The sequence below is a fragment of the Pecten maximus genome, chromosome 1 (assembly GCF_902652985.1).
Source record: "Pecten maximus chromosome 1, xPecMax1.1, whole genome shotgun sequence".
Classification (NCBI taxonomy): domain Eukaryota; kingdom Metazoa; phylum Mollusca; class Bivalvia; order Pectinida; family Pectinidae; genus Pecten; species Pecten maximus.
In genome coordinates, this window is record NC_047015.1 from 22,529,632 (window position 1) to 22,546,581 (window position 16,950).

General features: G+C 32.9%; 1 protein-coding gene across 6 annotated transcripts; it reads right to left on the minus strand.

Moving 5' to 3' along the window:
* Nucleotides 1-2,356: 2,356 nt before the first annotated feature.
* On the minus strand, nucleotides 2,357-16,838 carry LOC117327974. 6 transcript variants are annotated; one of them, XR_004532774.1, is made up of 4 exons: nucleotides 16,638-16,838; nucleotides 9,798-9,883; nucleotides 6,899-7,071; nucleotides 2,357-4,969 (listed from the first exon to the last, which is right to left on the minus strand). XR_004532774.1 is itself a non-coding variant. In XM_033885264.1 (3 exons), exons 1-3 carry the CDS (start codon nucleotides 16,734-16,736, stop codon nucleotides 3,544-3,546), a joined length of 387 nt encoding a protein of 128 aa, XP_033741155.1. In that variant the 5' UTR covers nucleotides 16,737-16,838; the 3' UTR covers nucleotides 2,357-3,543. The 6 variants fall into 6 exon arrangements, 5 of the variants coding, with proteins under 5 accessions (XP_033741155.1, XP_033741175.1, XP_033741162.1 ...); XM_033885264.1 differs by lacking the exon at nucleotides 6,899-7,071 and having other exon boundaries at nucleotides 2,357-3,745; XM_033885284.1 differs by lacking the exon at nucleotides 6,899-7,071 and having other exon boundaries at nucleotides 2,357-4,279.
* Between the last annotated feature and the right edge of the window lie 112 nt (nucleotides 16,839-16,950).

A 16,950-nucleotide genomic window follows, 5' to 3' on the forward strand; every position in this document is an offset into this window, starting at 1 on the left:
AGTCGTATATTTGAGGTGGTTTCCGATCAAAACATGATTTCCATCCAAACCGTTCATGTATCGTGTCCTCCTGAAGTGTTTAGTATCTTATTTTAGTTTTTTTTTCTTTAGCCGTAAACTCATTAAAATTAATCTATACTGTTCTGCAGACAAAATTCTCAAGTCACAGCAACCTGCATTCAGCAGTTCTCCTGAAATACCATAATATGTATAATGATCAGGGTCAATTTGGTCAAGGTCAAGGTCAATATATAGCTTAGGAGAAATGTAAGAAAACTAAATTGATACGTGATGTACACAAGTCCTCAGTTGATGAAATAAATAGCATAAATAACACCCTTAATGTTTTGTCAGGGAAAAATTATCTTAACAAGTCTGAAATGAATGATATGGTTTGTCAGTAACTGATACATTTGGTGTAAAACATGAAAAGCTGTTAATGATAAGTCATAGTTTACGACCGAGTGTCGTAGAAGAAGGCGGTCCTTTTTCGATGAAAAAAACCCCCAAGAAAACAGTCACGAAACTAGCATAACCAATACAAATAGAGTTGATATGAGTAAAGCCTCTAGAGAATATAAAAAAAGTTCTCACGAAGAGTTATAACAAATATAAACACCAAATCGAAAATGAAATAAAATTAACTCTAAAGAGTTTTGGAATTTTCAAATCAATTCAATAAGACTTAAAATGATCAAACTGACACCAAAGTTACTTTGGATGAATTGTATGATTATTTTGAACAACCCTGATGACGACAGGGATGAGGATGAATTTATTATCTCGATACCAATGATACTGACTAGTTATACCAGGATCAGTGATTGTGTGTACACTATAATGACTAGTTATACCAGGATCAGTGATTGTGTGTACACTATAATGACTAGTTATACCAGGATCAGTGATTGTGTGTACACTATAATGACTAGTTATACCAGGATCAGTGATTGTGTGTACACTATAATGACTAGTTATACCAGGATCAGTGATTGTGTGTACACTATAATGACAAGTTATACCAGGATCAGTGATTGTGTGTACACTATAATGACTAGTTATACCAGGATTACCGATTGTGTGTACACTATAATGACTAGTTATGCCAGGATCAGTGATTGTGTGTACACTATAATGACTAGTTATACCAGGATCAGTGATTGTGTGTACACTATAATGACTAGTTATACCAGGATCAGTGATTGTGTGTACACTATAATGACTAGTTATACCAGGATTACCGATTGTGTGTACACTATAATGACTAGTTATACCAGGATCAGTGATTGTGTGTACACTATAATGACTAGTTATACCAGGATCAGTGATTGTGTGTACACTATAATGACAAGTTATACCAGGATCAGTGATTGTGTGTACACTATAATGACTAGTTATACCAGGATTACCGATTGTGTGTACACTATAATGACTAGTTATGCCAGGATCAGTGATTGTGTGTACACTATAATGACTAGTTATACCAGGATCAGTGATTGTGTGTACACTATAATGACTAGTTATACCAGGATCAGTGATTGTGTGTACACTATAATGACTAGTTATACCAGGATTACCGATTGTGTGTACACTATAATGACTATTTATACCAGGATTACCGATTGTGTGTACACTATAATGACTAGTTATACCAGGATCAGTGATTGTGTGTACACTATAATGACTAGTTATACCAGGATCAGTGATTGTGTGTACACTATAATGACAAGTTATACCAGGATCAGTGATTGTGTGTACACTATAATGACTAGTTATACCAGGATCAGTGATTGTGTGTACACTATAATGACTAGTTATACCAGGATTACCGATTGTGTATACACTATAATCGACTAGTTATACTAGGATTACTGATTGTGTGTACACTATAATGACAAGTTATACCAGGATCAGTGATTGTGTGTACACTATAATGACTAGTTATACCAGGATTACTGATTGTGTGTACACTATGATGACAAGTTATACCAGGATCAGTGATTGTGTGTACACTATAATGACTAGTTATACCAGGATCAGTGATTGTGTGTACACTATAATGACTAGTTATACCAGTATTACCGATTGTGTGTACACTATAATGACTAGTTATACGAGGATCAGTGATTGTGTGTACACTATAATGACTAGTTATACGAGGATTAGTGATTGTGTGTACACTATAATGACTAGTTATACCAGGATTACCGATTGTGTGTACACTATAATGACTAATTATACCAGGATCAGTGATTGTGTGTACACTATAATGACAAGTTATACCAGGATTACCGATTGTGTGTACACTATAATGACTATTACTGATTGTATTTGATAGAAATAACAGAAAACAGAATAATGCATTTTTTTTTAATATTCCCTTGACACAAGACACCTCACACTGATAAAGCTGTGTAGTAAATAGTAAATAAATATGATGATCTAATAAACTTTGAGCAAATAGTGCCAGCTTAGAGGTGACTAAAGATAAACAATTGAGACTTCTCAGACTAACAGAGTAAAATCTAGAGAACAATTTGCATGGCTGCAGGAACTAACAACCTTAACTTGTTGTCAAAGATTATTTACAATATAAGATTACATGTATATGTATACATATAGATTTTATATAAAATAGGCTGTCCTAATTAACATATAAAATGTAATTAATACTGATAACATAGGAGCCTTTGAGATTCTTAATCATGAGACAGCACCAGACGTAATTCCTCTCTCACACCAAATACTTTCAAAGTTAAAATGTCTCTGGGAGGACTGCCATCACCTGCCTTTAGGCTGGCTACTCATCATCCCTCTATATGGTTAGTTTCTACCCTTACTACAATAGGCGACTCATACATGTTTTGTTAACTCCCCTAAAGACTAGAACCACACTTTCTGGTGTGCTGAAAATGAATTTAAATAAGTTTTTGGTGATGAAATTAAAAAAAAAAGAAAAAAAAAATCTACCATGTTAATACATTAAACATAATATACCAGTATATATATTTAACAGACTTAAACTGAAAATAAAAAGCAGTTGGCTTCTGATATGAAACTACCAATTGTACTATTGTTTCCTGCTAGTCTCCATCCATCTTATTTCATGACCCCTTTCTCTCATTTTCCCTCACCAGAACAATACTCATCAAATAAATAAATATGGAAAACGTTTACAATGAATAAGATAACATAACTGAGATGCCACCGAAATGTTTGATAAATGTAATACACAAAATGTGCAAGTAGGTAAATCTATAAATAGCATTAGCTTTCGATATACATCTCTGTGAAACTATAAAACAAAAACAACACTACAGCAAGTGACAGCTTATACCTTAATACTGATAACACGTGGGAATATACAGCAAGTCTACCTGTGATATTTTTTGTAAATATAGAAATTCTTTTTTAAATGTTTCGCTCTACCAAAATAATTAGAAAATAACTGTTAAATCTCTGCTCTCAAACTGTACAAAATAGACAGCTGTATAAGAGTTTTAATTTTGTGATGCCTATCTTGAATATATTGTGTTGTGAAGCCTATCTCTTTGGAGATATCACACGAACTTGTTGTAAGTCTTGGAAGCTGGTTGGTTTGCCAGTGGTGGATAGGGGAGTGACCAATCCTATGTGGAACAGCTGTCGGCGCAGGTTGTGCCAGGTGCTGTCTAAAAGGGGGCCGTTACGGCTGTGGTCATACTGCCTTTTGTCTCTTTCTGTCCCCATCCAATTGTTCTTATTCCTGTATGTAGTTTTAAAAGTTCACAATTCAATTTGACGCGTTTCTCCTGTTATAACTAATGGATTTGTTTAACAAGATTTTCAAAAAATTCTAAAATTGAAACAGATGATTTCTACACACTAGTGAAATGTATTAGTTGAATAATAATCAAACAAATTAGTATAAACATTGTAACAGAAGTGCACATTAGCAATGCTTTTGAAATACAGAAAATGTGGTAATGACTGCAGTTTGATGAGGTTTTTTTCATATGCTTAAGAGACACATAAAAGTAACTTATAAAATGAATAAATAACACTTTTTTGTTTAAAAACATCAGTATTATGTTGACAACCAATTTCCTTCATTTCAAAGCATTTCCATGACATCAATAAACCCTAGACTTTGAAGTGTGGTTTTCGAGGAAGTTCTCTTTGATGTGTTTTGTTAAAATATCCTTGAGGATGTAGTAAGGGGTAAACTTTATCCACGGGATTGTTGTCAGCTTTCCTATGATAAATTCTGTGCATTGGAGGTCCCAACACATCACCGGAACTGAAACACATACCAGTAATTTAGGTTTCAAAGAAGAGCTGAAATGTTCTACTCTAAATAACAAGCTGAAATTACAAGCACTTAAATTTTAATTTAACAGATATAACTAACATTACAACAGGAAAACAAGAGGCAAAACAATCATACTCCCCAACCAGCTTCCAACTGTACCTATTTATTGCTACTGTCTATGATAGCTGTAGACAGATGTACAACTAGTACATAACGTATGTGTGTTAGTGTTCACGGTGTCTCAGAATGATTACCCGGACAATTTAGCTGAATATATGATGACAACATCAGAGCAGAGACAATAAACTCTCTGAGATAAAACAATATTTAGGATGAAGCACTGTGTATTCCCATAATTGCACACAAACAGTAGAAACAAAACTATATTTTTACAGATGTAGCACCCAATATGATATCACCATTTAATGTACCAATAAACCTCATAGAATAAGAAAAGATTAAAAACATGTGAAAACAGTAAATACAAAAACAAAAAAGTATCAAAATTCATAAGGATGTAAGATTTTGTAAACTTGATCCCTCTCTATATTTAATTTGCGTTGTTTCCTTTTCTTTAGAGAATCAGATTTCTGTTCCTGAGCGTTAGCAAGCTTCCTTGTTGAAAATTCATTCACCAAGATGTTTGGAGCTGCATTTGTGTTGTGAACAGATTTTTCCCTGAAAGAAGATTGTAGAAATTTCTTTGGAATTTCCATGACAATGAACAAAAGCTACTTGAATTTTTTTTGGTAAACTATCCACTTGAACACCACAAACATAGCTTACAGTACAGTTGTTTTTACAGACCATCACAGAATCTAATGATCACACAATATTGTTGATGATCTTGTACTGCCATGGAAGAGATACACCAAAGATCCACACACTGCAAATCACTGTGGAGTTTCCGACAAAACTTTCACATGAAAATCTCCATTTACTCGTTGAGCAATATCGTATCTTTCTTGCATGGCATTCATTTTTCTATTTTTCCGGTTGCTGTCATTAGTGTAATCACAGTTATCTTTTCCTGGATAAATCACAGGATAGACCCTATCAACATGAGGTGCCATGTTTTCTCGATTTCGATAACGATTGCTAAAACCTTCTTTGTTGACCCGAAACATTTCAAGAACTGGCCTGAAATTTGTAAACACAGAAATAAAACAATTAAAGCTTGACATTTGCCTTTACCAATACATGTTAGTAGTTATCATAAAAACAAGCAATATTGCACCAAACCATGCATCAGTTGTTTTAGGGGCACCAAACCATGCATCAGCTGTTTTAGGGGCACCAAACGATGCATCAGCTGTTTTAGGGGTACCAAACCATGCATCAGCTGTTTTAGGGGCACCAAACCATGCATCAGCTGTTTTAGGGGTACCAAACCATGTACATGTATATGTTATTGGGACACACATCTTAACACTGCTATGTCCTTATGCTCACACACACGTTAGAAGCATGGTAATCAAACATTTAGCATTATTTTTAAGAATCCAGTGGTAATTACATATGAACAAGTTTAGATGCACACACCTGAAGATTAACCGATCTGGTAAGAATTATCGATCTTACAGCCAAGATTTATACCCAAACCATCACAGATAACCCTTGTCCATTAAGCGATTTTAGGTAAAGGCAAAACAATTGATTCTTGAAATGTTTTGAGTAACGGGGTACATACTAATTAGTTTGTGTATCTCCTCCAGTACAATGGGTCCCATCAACAATTACATTGCTAATAACTTCTGCTGAAGTCAGAAGCAATATATACATGCGCCATTTTCACAAACATGAATCAAGAGGTAAAGTCTACAAAATATGCACAAATAAAAAATTACACTGTGCCAAGTTGACAATTCTATATCAACCTGACATCCACTGTCGCGTACTGCTTATATATGTTACTATATCTGATCGACCTAGTATTGCTGTCTGATTCCACAACCCTGATACAACATACCACCTGGCTATACAGATACTAAATGTTAGTGCAGAAGTTGTAATACAACAAGGAACTATGATAGTGGAACTAGCTACTAAAGGGAGGTAAAGAAATACCATGAAGAGAGCTGATAGTGCAGCGACAGTGTTCAAAATTAGTGGTGTGTGCCTTTATTAATATTAAAAATGTTTATTCAAAATTGTATTCATATTTAATATGTTTGGTGTACTTTAGATAATAGAAAACATGTTATAACACTTTCAAAATACATGTAGTGCACATTTGTATAAAAGATCAAATTTGTGCTTAAAATTATATAGTTATATAACTTATTAATGAATAAAGTCATAAAGTGTAAAAAAAAATTTACTTGAATTTATTCAGTTATTTTTCAATAACATATTATATTACCAAGTAAGATATACATATTGGCTTCCTGAAGTTTACATCGATAGCATTGGTCAGTGACAATCATTGGAAGAAACATTAGCAGGTAGTCTGAGAGAAAGTGAACACAGGGGAAAAAACTATATACTATTGATAATACTGATCTGTAAATATGTAGTCAAGCAAACTTAGGATATTATCACAACTTAGCTACCCTACATCGTCACATCTAACAGAGTATTAGCAGCTTAAATGCAGAAAGCACATACATTATTTTCAGTATCCTGGGTACATTATTTTAAAAATTGGATCAACATGCAGGGGTAATGGGTCACAACCACTTTCCTTCAAGGATCTATATATAAAATTAGGATCATGAACCACTTCCTTGAAAACCACACCATCCTCTGGTTCGAGTGATTGCAGTGCCAACCTACTGCATCTAAAAGAGTAACACAATTGAAAAGATAATTTTAGTAAAAATCCACAAAATCATTATTGGAACAAATGTAATGTAGTTAACTCTTAAAAATGAAGTTGATGGCAAAGGATGTAGTAAAGCAGTGAATGGGAGATTTCAGGCAATGAACACTATCTATCTAAGTAAAGATTATATCAGTCACTCTGGAGGAAGGGCAGACTGAAACAAGGATGATGTGCTGAATTATGGGTTAGTTACAGAATGAGGCATGTTATAATCAGTACAGAATTACACAAATGTTATGCTATCATACATCAGTGTAATTTACTGTAAATGCTTTTAACATGTTATATATATATAAAAAAATAAAAAATAAACACTGATTAAAACAAAGAATAAATTGAATCTGTGTTAAAAAAAAGATCATTTTTAGATAATTTAAAATACAAACCATTACATGACTGCAAGGTGATAGTCTGAGTGAGTTAGGCAGCAAAACTATTAATTTCTAAATGTATCTGATTTTTCTCTGTGCTACATGTGATTTGTTACTGTAATGTTTGATGGAGTTACAGTGAAGGGTCAGGTGATGGAGCAGACATTTGAGATTATTTGTAACATGCATTTTGTAATTGAGGTTTTAACAATTTTGTATTAAACTGTTACCAGCTATGTCTTTTTCGTGTCATCAAGTCGGATATGATTTCTTATGCTACTTTTTTTTTAACAAAAATGAAAAAGCTAAATATCCAAAGCTTTTTTAAAATTCTGAATTGCAACTAGTGTTAAAAAGACCATCATGTTAGTTTGCTAAGTGCAATATATGCAAGCATCGAATACCCTAAAGACATGCCAAATTACCATTTGATAACTGTCAATTGTAACTTGCTAATTGTCATTCCAGTGTTTTTTAACATCTAAACTTGAATAATAATGGTACTGGTTAAAATCGGATTCCCTTGGTTGCTGATATTAGTACTGTACTATATTACAGTGATTCAATAGGACATTAATTGTGACAGTATTATGTCAATCAACCATTTATCAGTGGTTGTGACTAAGGTTTTGTTATTTTTGGGATATTCTAATTTAAAATCAAACATGACTGTGCTTTTGAATCAATTAAATGTCTGCTTTTTACAAAGTAATAGCACTAAATGCAATGGCATATATATATACCATTATATAAAAAGCAAACTGGTAATCTGTCATGTAAAGGGTTACTTAATAAAGATCAATTTCATCACACAGGCATGAGAAACTGGCAGTTGTGAAAATGTAAATGGCAATAGTAACAATTGGCAAGAAGCATGTCATTGTTGATATTCCATAAATGGTGTACACAAAAACAACAAATGAACTCAATAATGATTTTAGTGAAGTAGCATAAAGATCTCTTTATATCTGTGGAAGCAAATCTTTTCTTGAGCCTATGATAACAACACACAAAGAATGTGACAATGAGAACATAAATCAGGATATGTGATCTTATCCAGTACACAATTTTAATGTAGGTTCAGTTCAGCAGCATTGTACAAGATTCACTGTACAGTAAGGTGTACATGGTTTACTGTACAGTAAGATGTACATGGTTCACTGTAAAGTAAGGTGTACATGGTACACTGTACAGTAAGGTGTACAGTAAGGCGTACATGGTTCACTGTACAGTAAGGTGTACATCGTTCACTGTATAGTAAGGTGTACATGGTACACTGTACAGTAAGGCGTACATGGTACACTGTACAGTAAGGTGTACAGTAAGGTGTACATGGTTTACTGTACAGTAAGGTGTACATGGTTCACTGTACAGTAAGGTGTACATGGTTTACTGTAGTAGTACAGTAAGGCGTATATGGTACACTGTACAGTAAGGTGTACAGTGTACAATAAGGCGTACATGAATCAATACAACTGCACAGTGATGCATCATGGTAAACAAAGAACTGTGATACAAGAGATCAATCTGGAAATGGTCAATTATCATTTTTATGCAAGTATGTAAAATAAGATGTTTATTAAATTGTGTGTGTGTGTGTAGATGTATGGACATAGCAACAACATACAAACAGTACAGCTGGTACAGAGGATGACTGATTGCCCCTAAAACAATTATAGTTTGCCAAGTGAAATGAGCTATAGCTACAGTACTATAGTCACAACTTCAATTGGCAACTTGTTGTTGTCTTCCCTTCCTCCACAAAACTGCCATGCCAGTCATAAACTATACTGGGCAGCACAAGAGTTAGAGAAATATATAACTTGGTGATTGAGGTGCTGTCAAATGACAAGCTCCCTCACATTCTCCTTATAACTTTGAGTTACAAACACAAACATGAAGAAAACTCAACTAACTACAAACATGAATATACTAATCTACTCAATTCATGCTTGCATGCATAATTAACTTTATTGAAATATATTAAGAATTCTACATTAAACCAACAATTGTCATAAATAATTATAATTCTGAATTATTATTATTATGGTATTCTAAATACAAGTCTAAAAAATTATTATCATATTGCATAGGTTATTGCATGCACAATGGATAATTATGAAAACTTATTTATTGAAAATGAAAATTTTGATAAATCTTTATATTTTTTTAAAACTAATTTTCAGACTTATTCAAGACATTTATAAAAAACAGACAACTTATTTTCAAAGATAAATGCAAAAATGTATTTATACAAGAGACAATATCAACATAATTTGACTTGAATACATTCAAATTACTTAATACAAACCTTTTTGTGTCAAAATTATCAGCTCCTGAAAACATTGTAGCTGATTTACTGCCTGCTTTGGTGTAATCCAGTTCCCCACACATTTTCTAGATTAAAAAAAAATACAACCATAACACTCAGTAATGAAAAGGAAAGATATGAACCTGTTCATTAATTCAATTAGGTTTCACACATCCTTCAGAACAGGAGTAACTATAACATCTGGGCTTTATATTTCATATTGGTGCTTGTTTCCAATAACTAATGTTATGTAACATTGTACAGGAATTATCAGATTTCAATCCTTTAAATCTTTGGCTTTGACATGCGCCGATCACATGATATAACACATAGTAACACAACTGACGAATAACTTGTGCCCTGACCAAGTCTCGAACTCACGATCTACGGCACCCAATCGCCTAGCAAGAAATACCTGCAGCTAATTATTTGTTGCTTACAAACTTTTGTAACTTGTACAGAATGTATGTACTTGTACTCCAAAACCTTGTATAACTTTATGCTAAATCCACCCTGTCCAGAATGTACATCTGTATGTCTATCTGTGTCAGTGAGCAAAATATGTGGGTTCGTTACTATTTGTTTAACAGCATGCTAGACAATGTCCAATAGAAATTTTACAGAATTTGTTCTTCTTTTTCAGATAGTATGGTTGTTCTTTTTCAGATAGTAAGTTTTGCCTAACATTTTAAAAGTATTTTCAGAAGTTTGTAAGTTAGGAAGCTTTGAGAAACGGTAGACTGATTACCTAAGGGTAACTCCCTAAAATGTCTACAAAAATACTCTCACACACACAAAGATTTCGGATTTCATAACATTAACATATGGGCGGCCGTTTTAGGATAAAATACAGACACTACTTAAGTGCAAAAAAAGCCAAATGGCCATTATGTTCTTTTTACACTTAAGTGCAAAAGATTTGCACTTAAGTGTCAAAAAAATTATTTGCACTTAAGTGCAAAAAAATGAAGCGGTTTCCAACAAGAAATTCACCTACCGAAGTAATTTTTTCGACTGGTCCAAAATGAAGTACGATGATTGGTCGACCAATGGGCGAAGTTCTATCAATTTCGTATCGACCAATCAAATCATGCATACTGTCGCAGTGTGCCCTAGCGATACGTAAACAATATGGCGGCTTCTATATTACCTCGTGTTAAATCTTGTAACCGAGCGACTCGTCAGCTGATAGAAGTGAAACAATTATAAAAAAAAGCTTTGTTGGTTTTAAATGGTACAATCGATCAATGTGAAATATAAACCATAATAGAAGGTTTTTTACAGTAGACCTTCTTTGACCACGTCTTCCAGTATATGTTTGGTAACAAGTTATGGTAATATTACATAGTACTGTCTTTACCACGCAAATATCTATGAATTTATACTTACTTTTTGTGGAAATAAATGCAACTGCATTTGACTTGAATGCAAAGCTGAAAACCAGAGCTTGAAACTGTGCTGGTTGAATTATTATGTCACACCCCAAGTATTGATTAAAGAAATATTCCTATCTTGCAAAGAGTATCACATGTCATTGCGAATATCGACATTACCGGGAGTGTAGCATAATAAATGGGATTAACTGTAACATTTATGACCAAAATAATGTAAACAGTGAAGGAATAAGGACACTTCACATGCTTTTATGTATTAATTTAGACGTATTTACAATTACAGGAAATTCCTAGTAAAAAATATAAAGTAAAAGCCTCCTCCCCCCGCCCAGGCCTGATAATGAAAAGGGATGATAATCTAGGGATAAATTTATAGTTTTTTGCACTTAAGTGTAAAAAAAGTTTTTGCACTTAAGTGTAAAAAAAGTTTTTGCACTTAAGTGTAAAAAAAAAGGTTTTTTGCACTTAAGTGTAAAAAAAACGTTTTTTGCACTTAAGTGTAAAAAAACCGTTTTTTGCACTTAAGTGTAAAAAAAAAGGTTTTTTGCACTTAAGTGTAAAAAAAAGTTTTTGCACTTAAGTGTAAAAAAAACGTTTTTTGCACTTAAGTGTAAAAAAACGTTTTTTGCACTTAAGTGTAAAAAAACGTTTTTTGCACTTAAGTGTAAAAAAAAGTTTTTTGCACTTAAGTGCAAAAAACTCTACTTTCCCTTCCCCCTACAGAGAAACATACCAATTCATGCTCATCTATTACTCAGCAATGGCCAAGTTTGCAGTATTTGGGAGCAGCTATGCTACTCCTCTTGAGAGATATTATCATGGTTTCCTTAATGAAAATTATGATAACAAATGTGTTTTAGAAAAGAAAATATCAAAATCTCTATTTGTTGAGTAATTCCCAAAATGCAAGTAATATATAAAAAAAATCATAACTGTCAAAGTTAGTATTTAAATTTAATTTCCAATCTTGTCCACTATTATGAAATGTTATATTTATTCATACTATTGTTTCTTATGCATGTTCCTGGCACTGTCAGATTCTTCGGGAAGGATGGCATGCGTTCAGATTCGATCAAAAGACAATTACTTAGAGACTTGATAGAGTACTTTACTTTCAACATATTTTATTGTCTAAACAAGAACAATAGGATTAGGCACAAGTTATTACAACTTATGAAGCCTTCTCCACTCAACAGGTTAATATTTACAAGTAATGACATAGGTATAATATAAAGTAAATCATGTAACATTTAGGAGGAAAAATGGATAATCTAACATACAATGTACATTTACATAATAAAGAGATACAAGTATATATATTCAAAATCTTCTGCTGGCTTTTATGAAAGACTGCACATATCCAAATACATAACTATTCACTTCCAAAGCCAAGTTTTCATTACCATATAATAACAAATTTAAATTTACATGTATATTTAAATCATTAAAATATTGGAACATTTCAGCACGAGCAGTAGCATATATTGGACATTCACAAAAGAAATGATGCACATTTTCACAAATGTTACCACAGTTTACACAAATAGAGTCCTCTGCCAAATTTACACGAAAAAGATCATCCTTAAGAGAACTACACTTATATCTTAATTTTGTATGTATTATATTAAACTTTCTTTCACCATAATTATAGTAGCAAGGCAGACTACTGTAGTAGAAATAAGTTGAGAGAGAGCTAGTTTGAAAGAAGAAAGAGAAAGAGATTTAACATTGTCGTCTAAATTGTTCCAGTTTCTTAAAGTAGAGGGAAAGAAGGAGTTTATTGTAGAAGAGAGTCTGTAATTTGGAATTCTAAAATTGTCCTTATTTCTTAAAGGGTAAGGGTTATTATTGACCACTGAAGGAGGTAATACGTTAGATAGATAACTTGGATTCATATTATTTTTTATTTTATAAAGTAATTGAAGATTTCTTTTAGCTCTTCTGTCTGAAAGTGGTTCCAAAGATGTTTCAAAATATAAAAATTCTTTTCTTGTATAAGATGGTAGACCAGTTATTATTCTAGCTGCTTCAAACTGAGCCCGCTCTAACTTTTCTGAGTCAGCTTGAGAGCATCCGTCCCAAACCTCACATGCATATTCCAGAACAGGTAAAATAAATGACTTATAAATTCTTAAAAGAGCATCACGCTTTAACATATATTTAATTTTCCTTAAAACATTTATTTTTTTCATTACTGATTTGTATGTCTCATCAATGTGGTCAGACCATTTAGCATTTGAATTAAATATGACTCCAAGATGTCTATGTAAACTATTAAAATTTAAAAAGGTTCCATCAAAAATTAAATCAAGATTTTCTTCAATATTGTCGGAGTTTGATATACAAATTATCTCAGTTTTATTTAGATTAAAAAAACAAGCCAAGTTTTTGCCCACTGATTTAATTTTTCTAAATCTCTGTTTAAAACTAATTCAATTTCTCGGCATGAAGAAGACGACTTTATAAGAGAAGTGTCATCAGCAAATAAACGTGCTGTTGACTCAAATTCATCAGCTATGTCATTAATATATATTAAAAAAAGAAGAGGTCCTAGAATTGAGCCCTGGGGAACTCCAGCCATTATCATACCAGCATCAGAAGATGAACTGTTAATATATACTTTTTGTTGTCTGTTACATAAATAGTTTTCTATCCAGGACAAGAGGTTACCTGAAATACCATATGAATTTAACTTTATTAGGAGACCTTTGTGCCAGACTCTGTCAAAGGCTTTCGAAATGTCACAGAAAATCATACAAGTATGTTTCTTTTTTTCTAGATTTAGACACATGTTATGATAAATTTCAATTAGTTGGTATACTGCTGAATTTCCAGGCATAAATCCTGCTTGAAACCGATAAAATAATGCATTTTCAAAAAAATTATTATACAAGTGCTTAAAAATAACCCTTTCTAACACTTTCCCAACAATAGAGTACAACCCTGATGTTTTACTCATCCAACTAAGAGGAAATGACATCTCGGCGACATTATCCCCAGCTATATGTTCCAGAGATTTCCGACACTGCAGGTGGACCTACATCACGCTGGAATTCAGAAGGTGTACTTTTCAGAGATTGTGCGACGTGGTAACTCTGACAAGTCCCCCGGCCTGACAACGACCTCTTTTGAGAAACAACGGAGGAAGATAAATGAACAACTGCTTACTAGAGGACTTTGACTGTGACCAAGTGCATTTCAACAACTCAGGACTCAGGACCCAGTTCCATGCTTTGAGACGACCATTTTTGTATAATTGATTGAAATTGATAAACATCTTTAAGATGTCATGTTATGCTTTGTAATTTATAATATGTTTCAAGCGATTAATCTTTAAAATGTATAACTATTAACTAGAATCATTTCATGATAATCATATTTTATTTTATTATTCAATCAACTTTATTGTTGTGAGTTAGAAATGTAAACATTATGATTGATGTTGTTTCCATTATCATTATTTTTTGTCTGTGTCATATTAATATTTTGATTTCAGATCTATCTGCTTGTGTATATAATATAATAATATAAATATCCGATTCCTTTTAAATGTTTTATTCCTTTAAATGTTTTGTGTACTACTTTATTGTATATAAAACTATATATCTGCCATTGATAACAATATATAACACAATAAATCATGATTGGTTTTCAAAGTTGCAGTATATGGACTGTATTAATATCTTTGTTTTTTATAAATAAAAAGTGTTTAATAGTGTCCAATCTGGTTTTGTTCATTTTGTAAATGTAAGGGTTATGCCTTTAAAATACATAATTAAAAACATTTTTTGGTAAAAAAAAAGGTATTTCAATATGTAATATAATCAAAACACTACGAAATAACACAATTTATAAGCGATAAACACCTTTAATACCCATTCTGGTCCAGTTTCATGTCTCTGAGGACTTTGTAAGAGTTACTTCCCTTGAATTGACCTGAAATTCCGATAGACAAAAAATACCGAAATTCGTACAAAATACACATTTTTGTTTAATGAAACTTTACTATATCATGTATAATACACATACAATTTGAAAAATCCTTTGATTTTGCAGAAACAACTCTTGAATTTTACTATGGCGTGCAGAAACACGTATGCCGAATAGTAGTGCAAAGCGCTTCATCCTGGCTACGCAAATAAGACCGACTTTTTTACAAAGTGCACATTTTTTTAATGAAACTTCATCAGAACCTGTAAAAGAGGTAGACCAACGCAAAAAAACAAGTTATTTTGTGTATATATCGTTAACATTTTGCTATGGCGTGCGAAAACCCCTATGGTGTATATTTTCCTGTGGCGTACATGTATTTAAGGGTCACCTGACATGCGCAGACAAGGATAACATTTGTGTTGTTTAGTGCTAAAGAGTTCTAGTATTACTGGAACGATCCATTTTGAAGAGAGGGATACGAAGAATTTTTTTGTACTTATGTGCGCAGGTACATAATGTAAAAAGATTACTACATAATGGCAAAAGAGGTTTTTTTGCATTATGTGGTTTTTGCACTTAAGTGAAAAAGTTTTTGCCATTATGTAATTTTTTGCCATTATGTTAATTTTTTTGCACTTAAGTGCAAAAGATTTGCACTTAAGTGCAAAAGTTTTTGCACTTAAGTAGTGTCTGTATTTTATCCTAAAACGGCCGCCCATATTAACAGCATTGCTGACATGCTATTTGACTAGCTCAATTTTCATTGCCTGACATATGAATATGATTATGATGTACAAAATTATACATAATTCAGTCGTGGTTTAACATAACCCCCTCAGACCTGAACACGGTAGACAAAATAATTTCAAGCATACTCGTTATCAAAATCTGTTTCAAAAATAAGTTCTCAACACTCCTTCCCAAGAATATGTTTTTTCTAGAACCATCATCATGCAATGCACGAATAAACGGGTCGAACGATTTACCCAAAAACACCCAAAAACTACCCAAAAACACATCAAATTCAAGCAATAGTGATAATTCAATCGTTAATAAGGTAAATGAAAAAAAAATGTCTGGAAGATAAATGTGCGTGAATCGACAAACTACGCTAGATAATTGTCTTGCCGGTTTTATTGTATGACTGTTTGTAAGAGTTATCTCCCTCGCCGTCAAAACCCTACTCGCCGATAAGTCAACAAAAGAAGGTATCAATAGCTGTATTTGATATGTTAACATATACATATCAATTTCTAATGATGTCTTCATATAATGTGTTGATGTTGTGAGATGTTTTTGGGTGTTTTTGGGTAAATCGTTCTGCCGGAATAAACAGCCTCCCTCTGCTATGAATTGCAATCACAGAGGAGATTGTAATAATAATGATAATAATACTGAAAAAAAGATCAATATAAGCATGTGTCGCAAGACAATAACTCATTTCTAAGTTTTGATTATTTGTATTCACACAAAAACTACCCCCCCCCCCCCCCCCCCCATGTTCGATTCATACCTGTGACTGTTGTGCCAAATGTCTTTTCAAGGCCTCTTGTTTCTTATCTAAATTCGCCTGAAGCCTTCGTGCCTCTTGATGTAAAGCACTCTCCGCCATGGCTACTAAGATCAGTTGGAACTTGGTTTTTTTACTGTGGTGTTCCAACTGCCTTTTTCCTCCGTGGCGTTTTCAGTAACTATGAGTAACGCGCATGAGCAGAGCAAACCGGAAATTCATATTTAGCACTGATACTTTTTTACAAAATTAAAAATAAAATCACTTTGTTTACGAGTAAAAATCGTTTGTTTTGGCATCCAAAGCAGTTGTATAG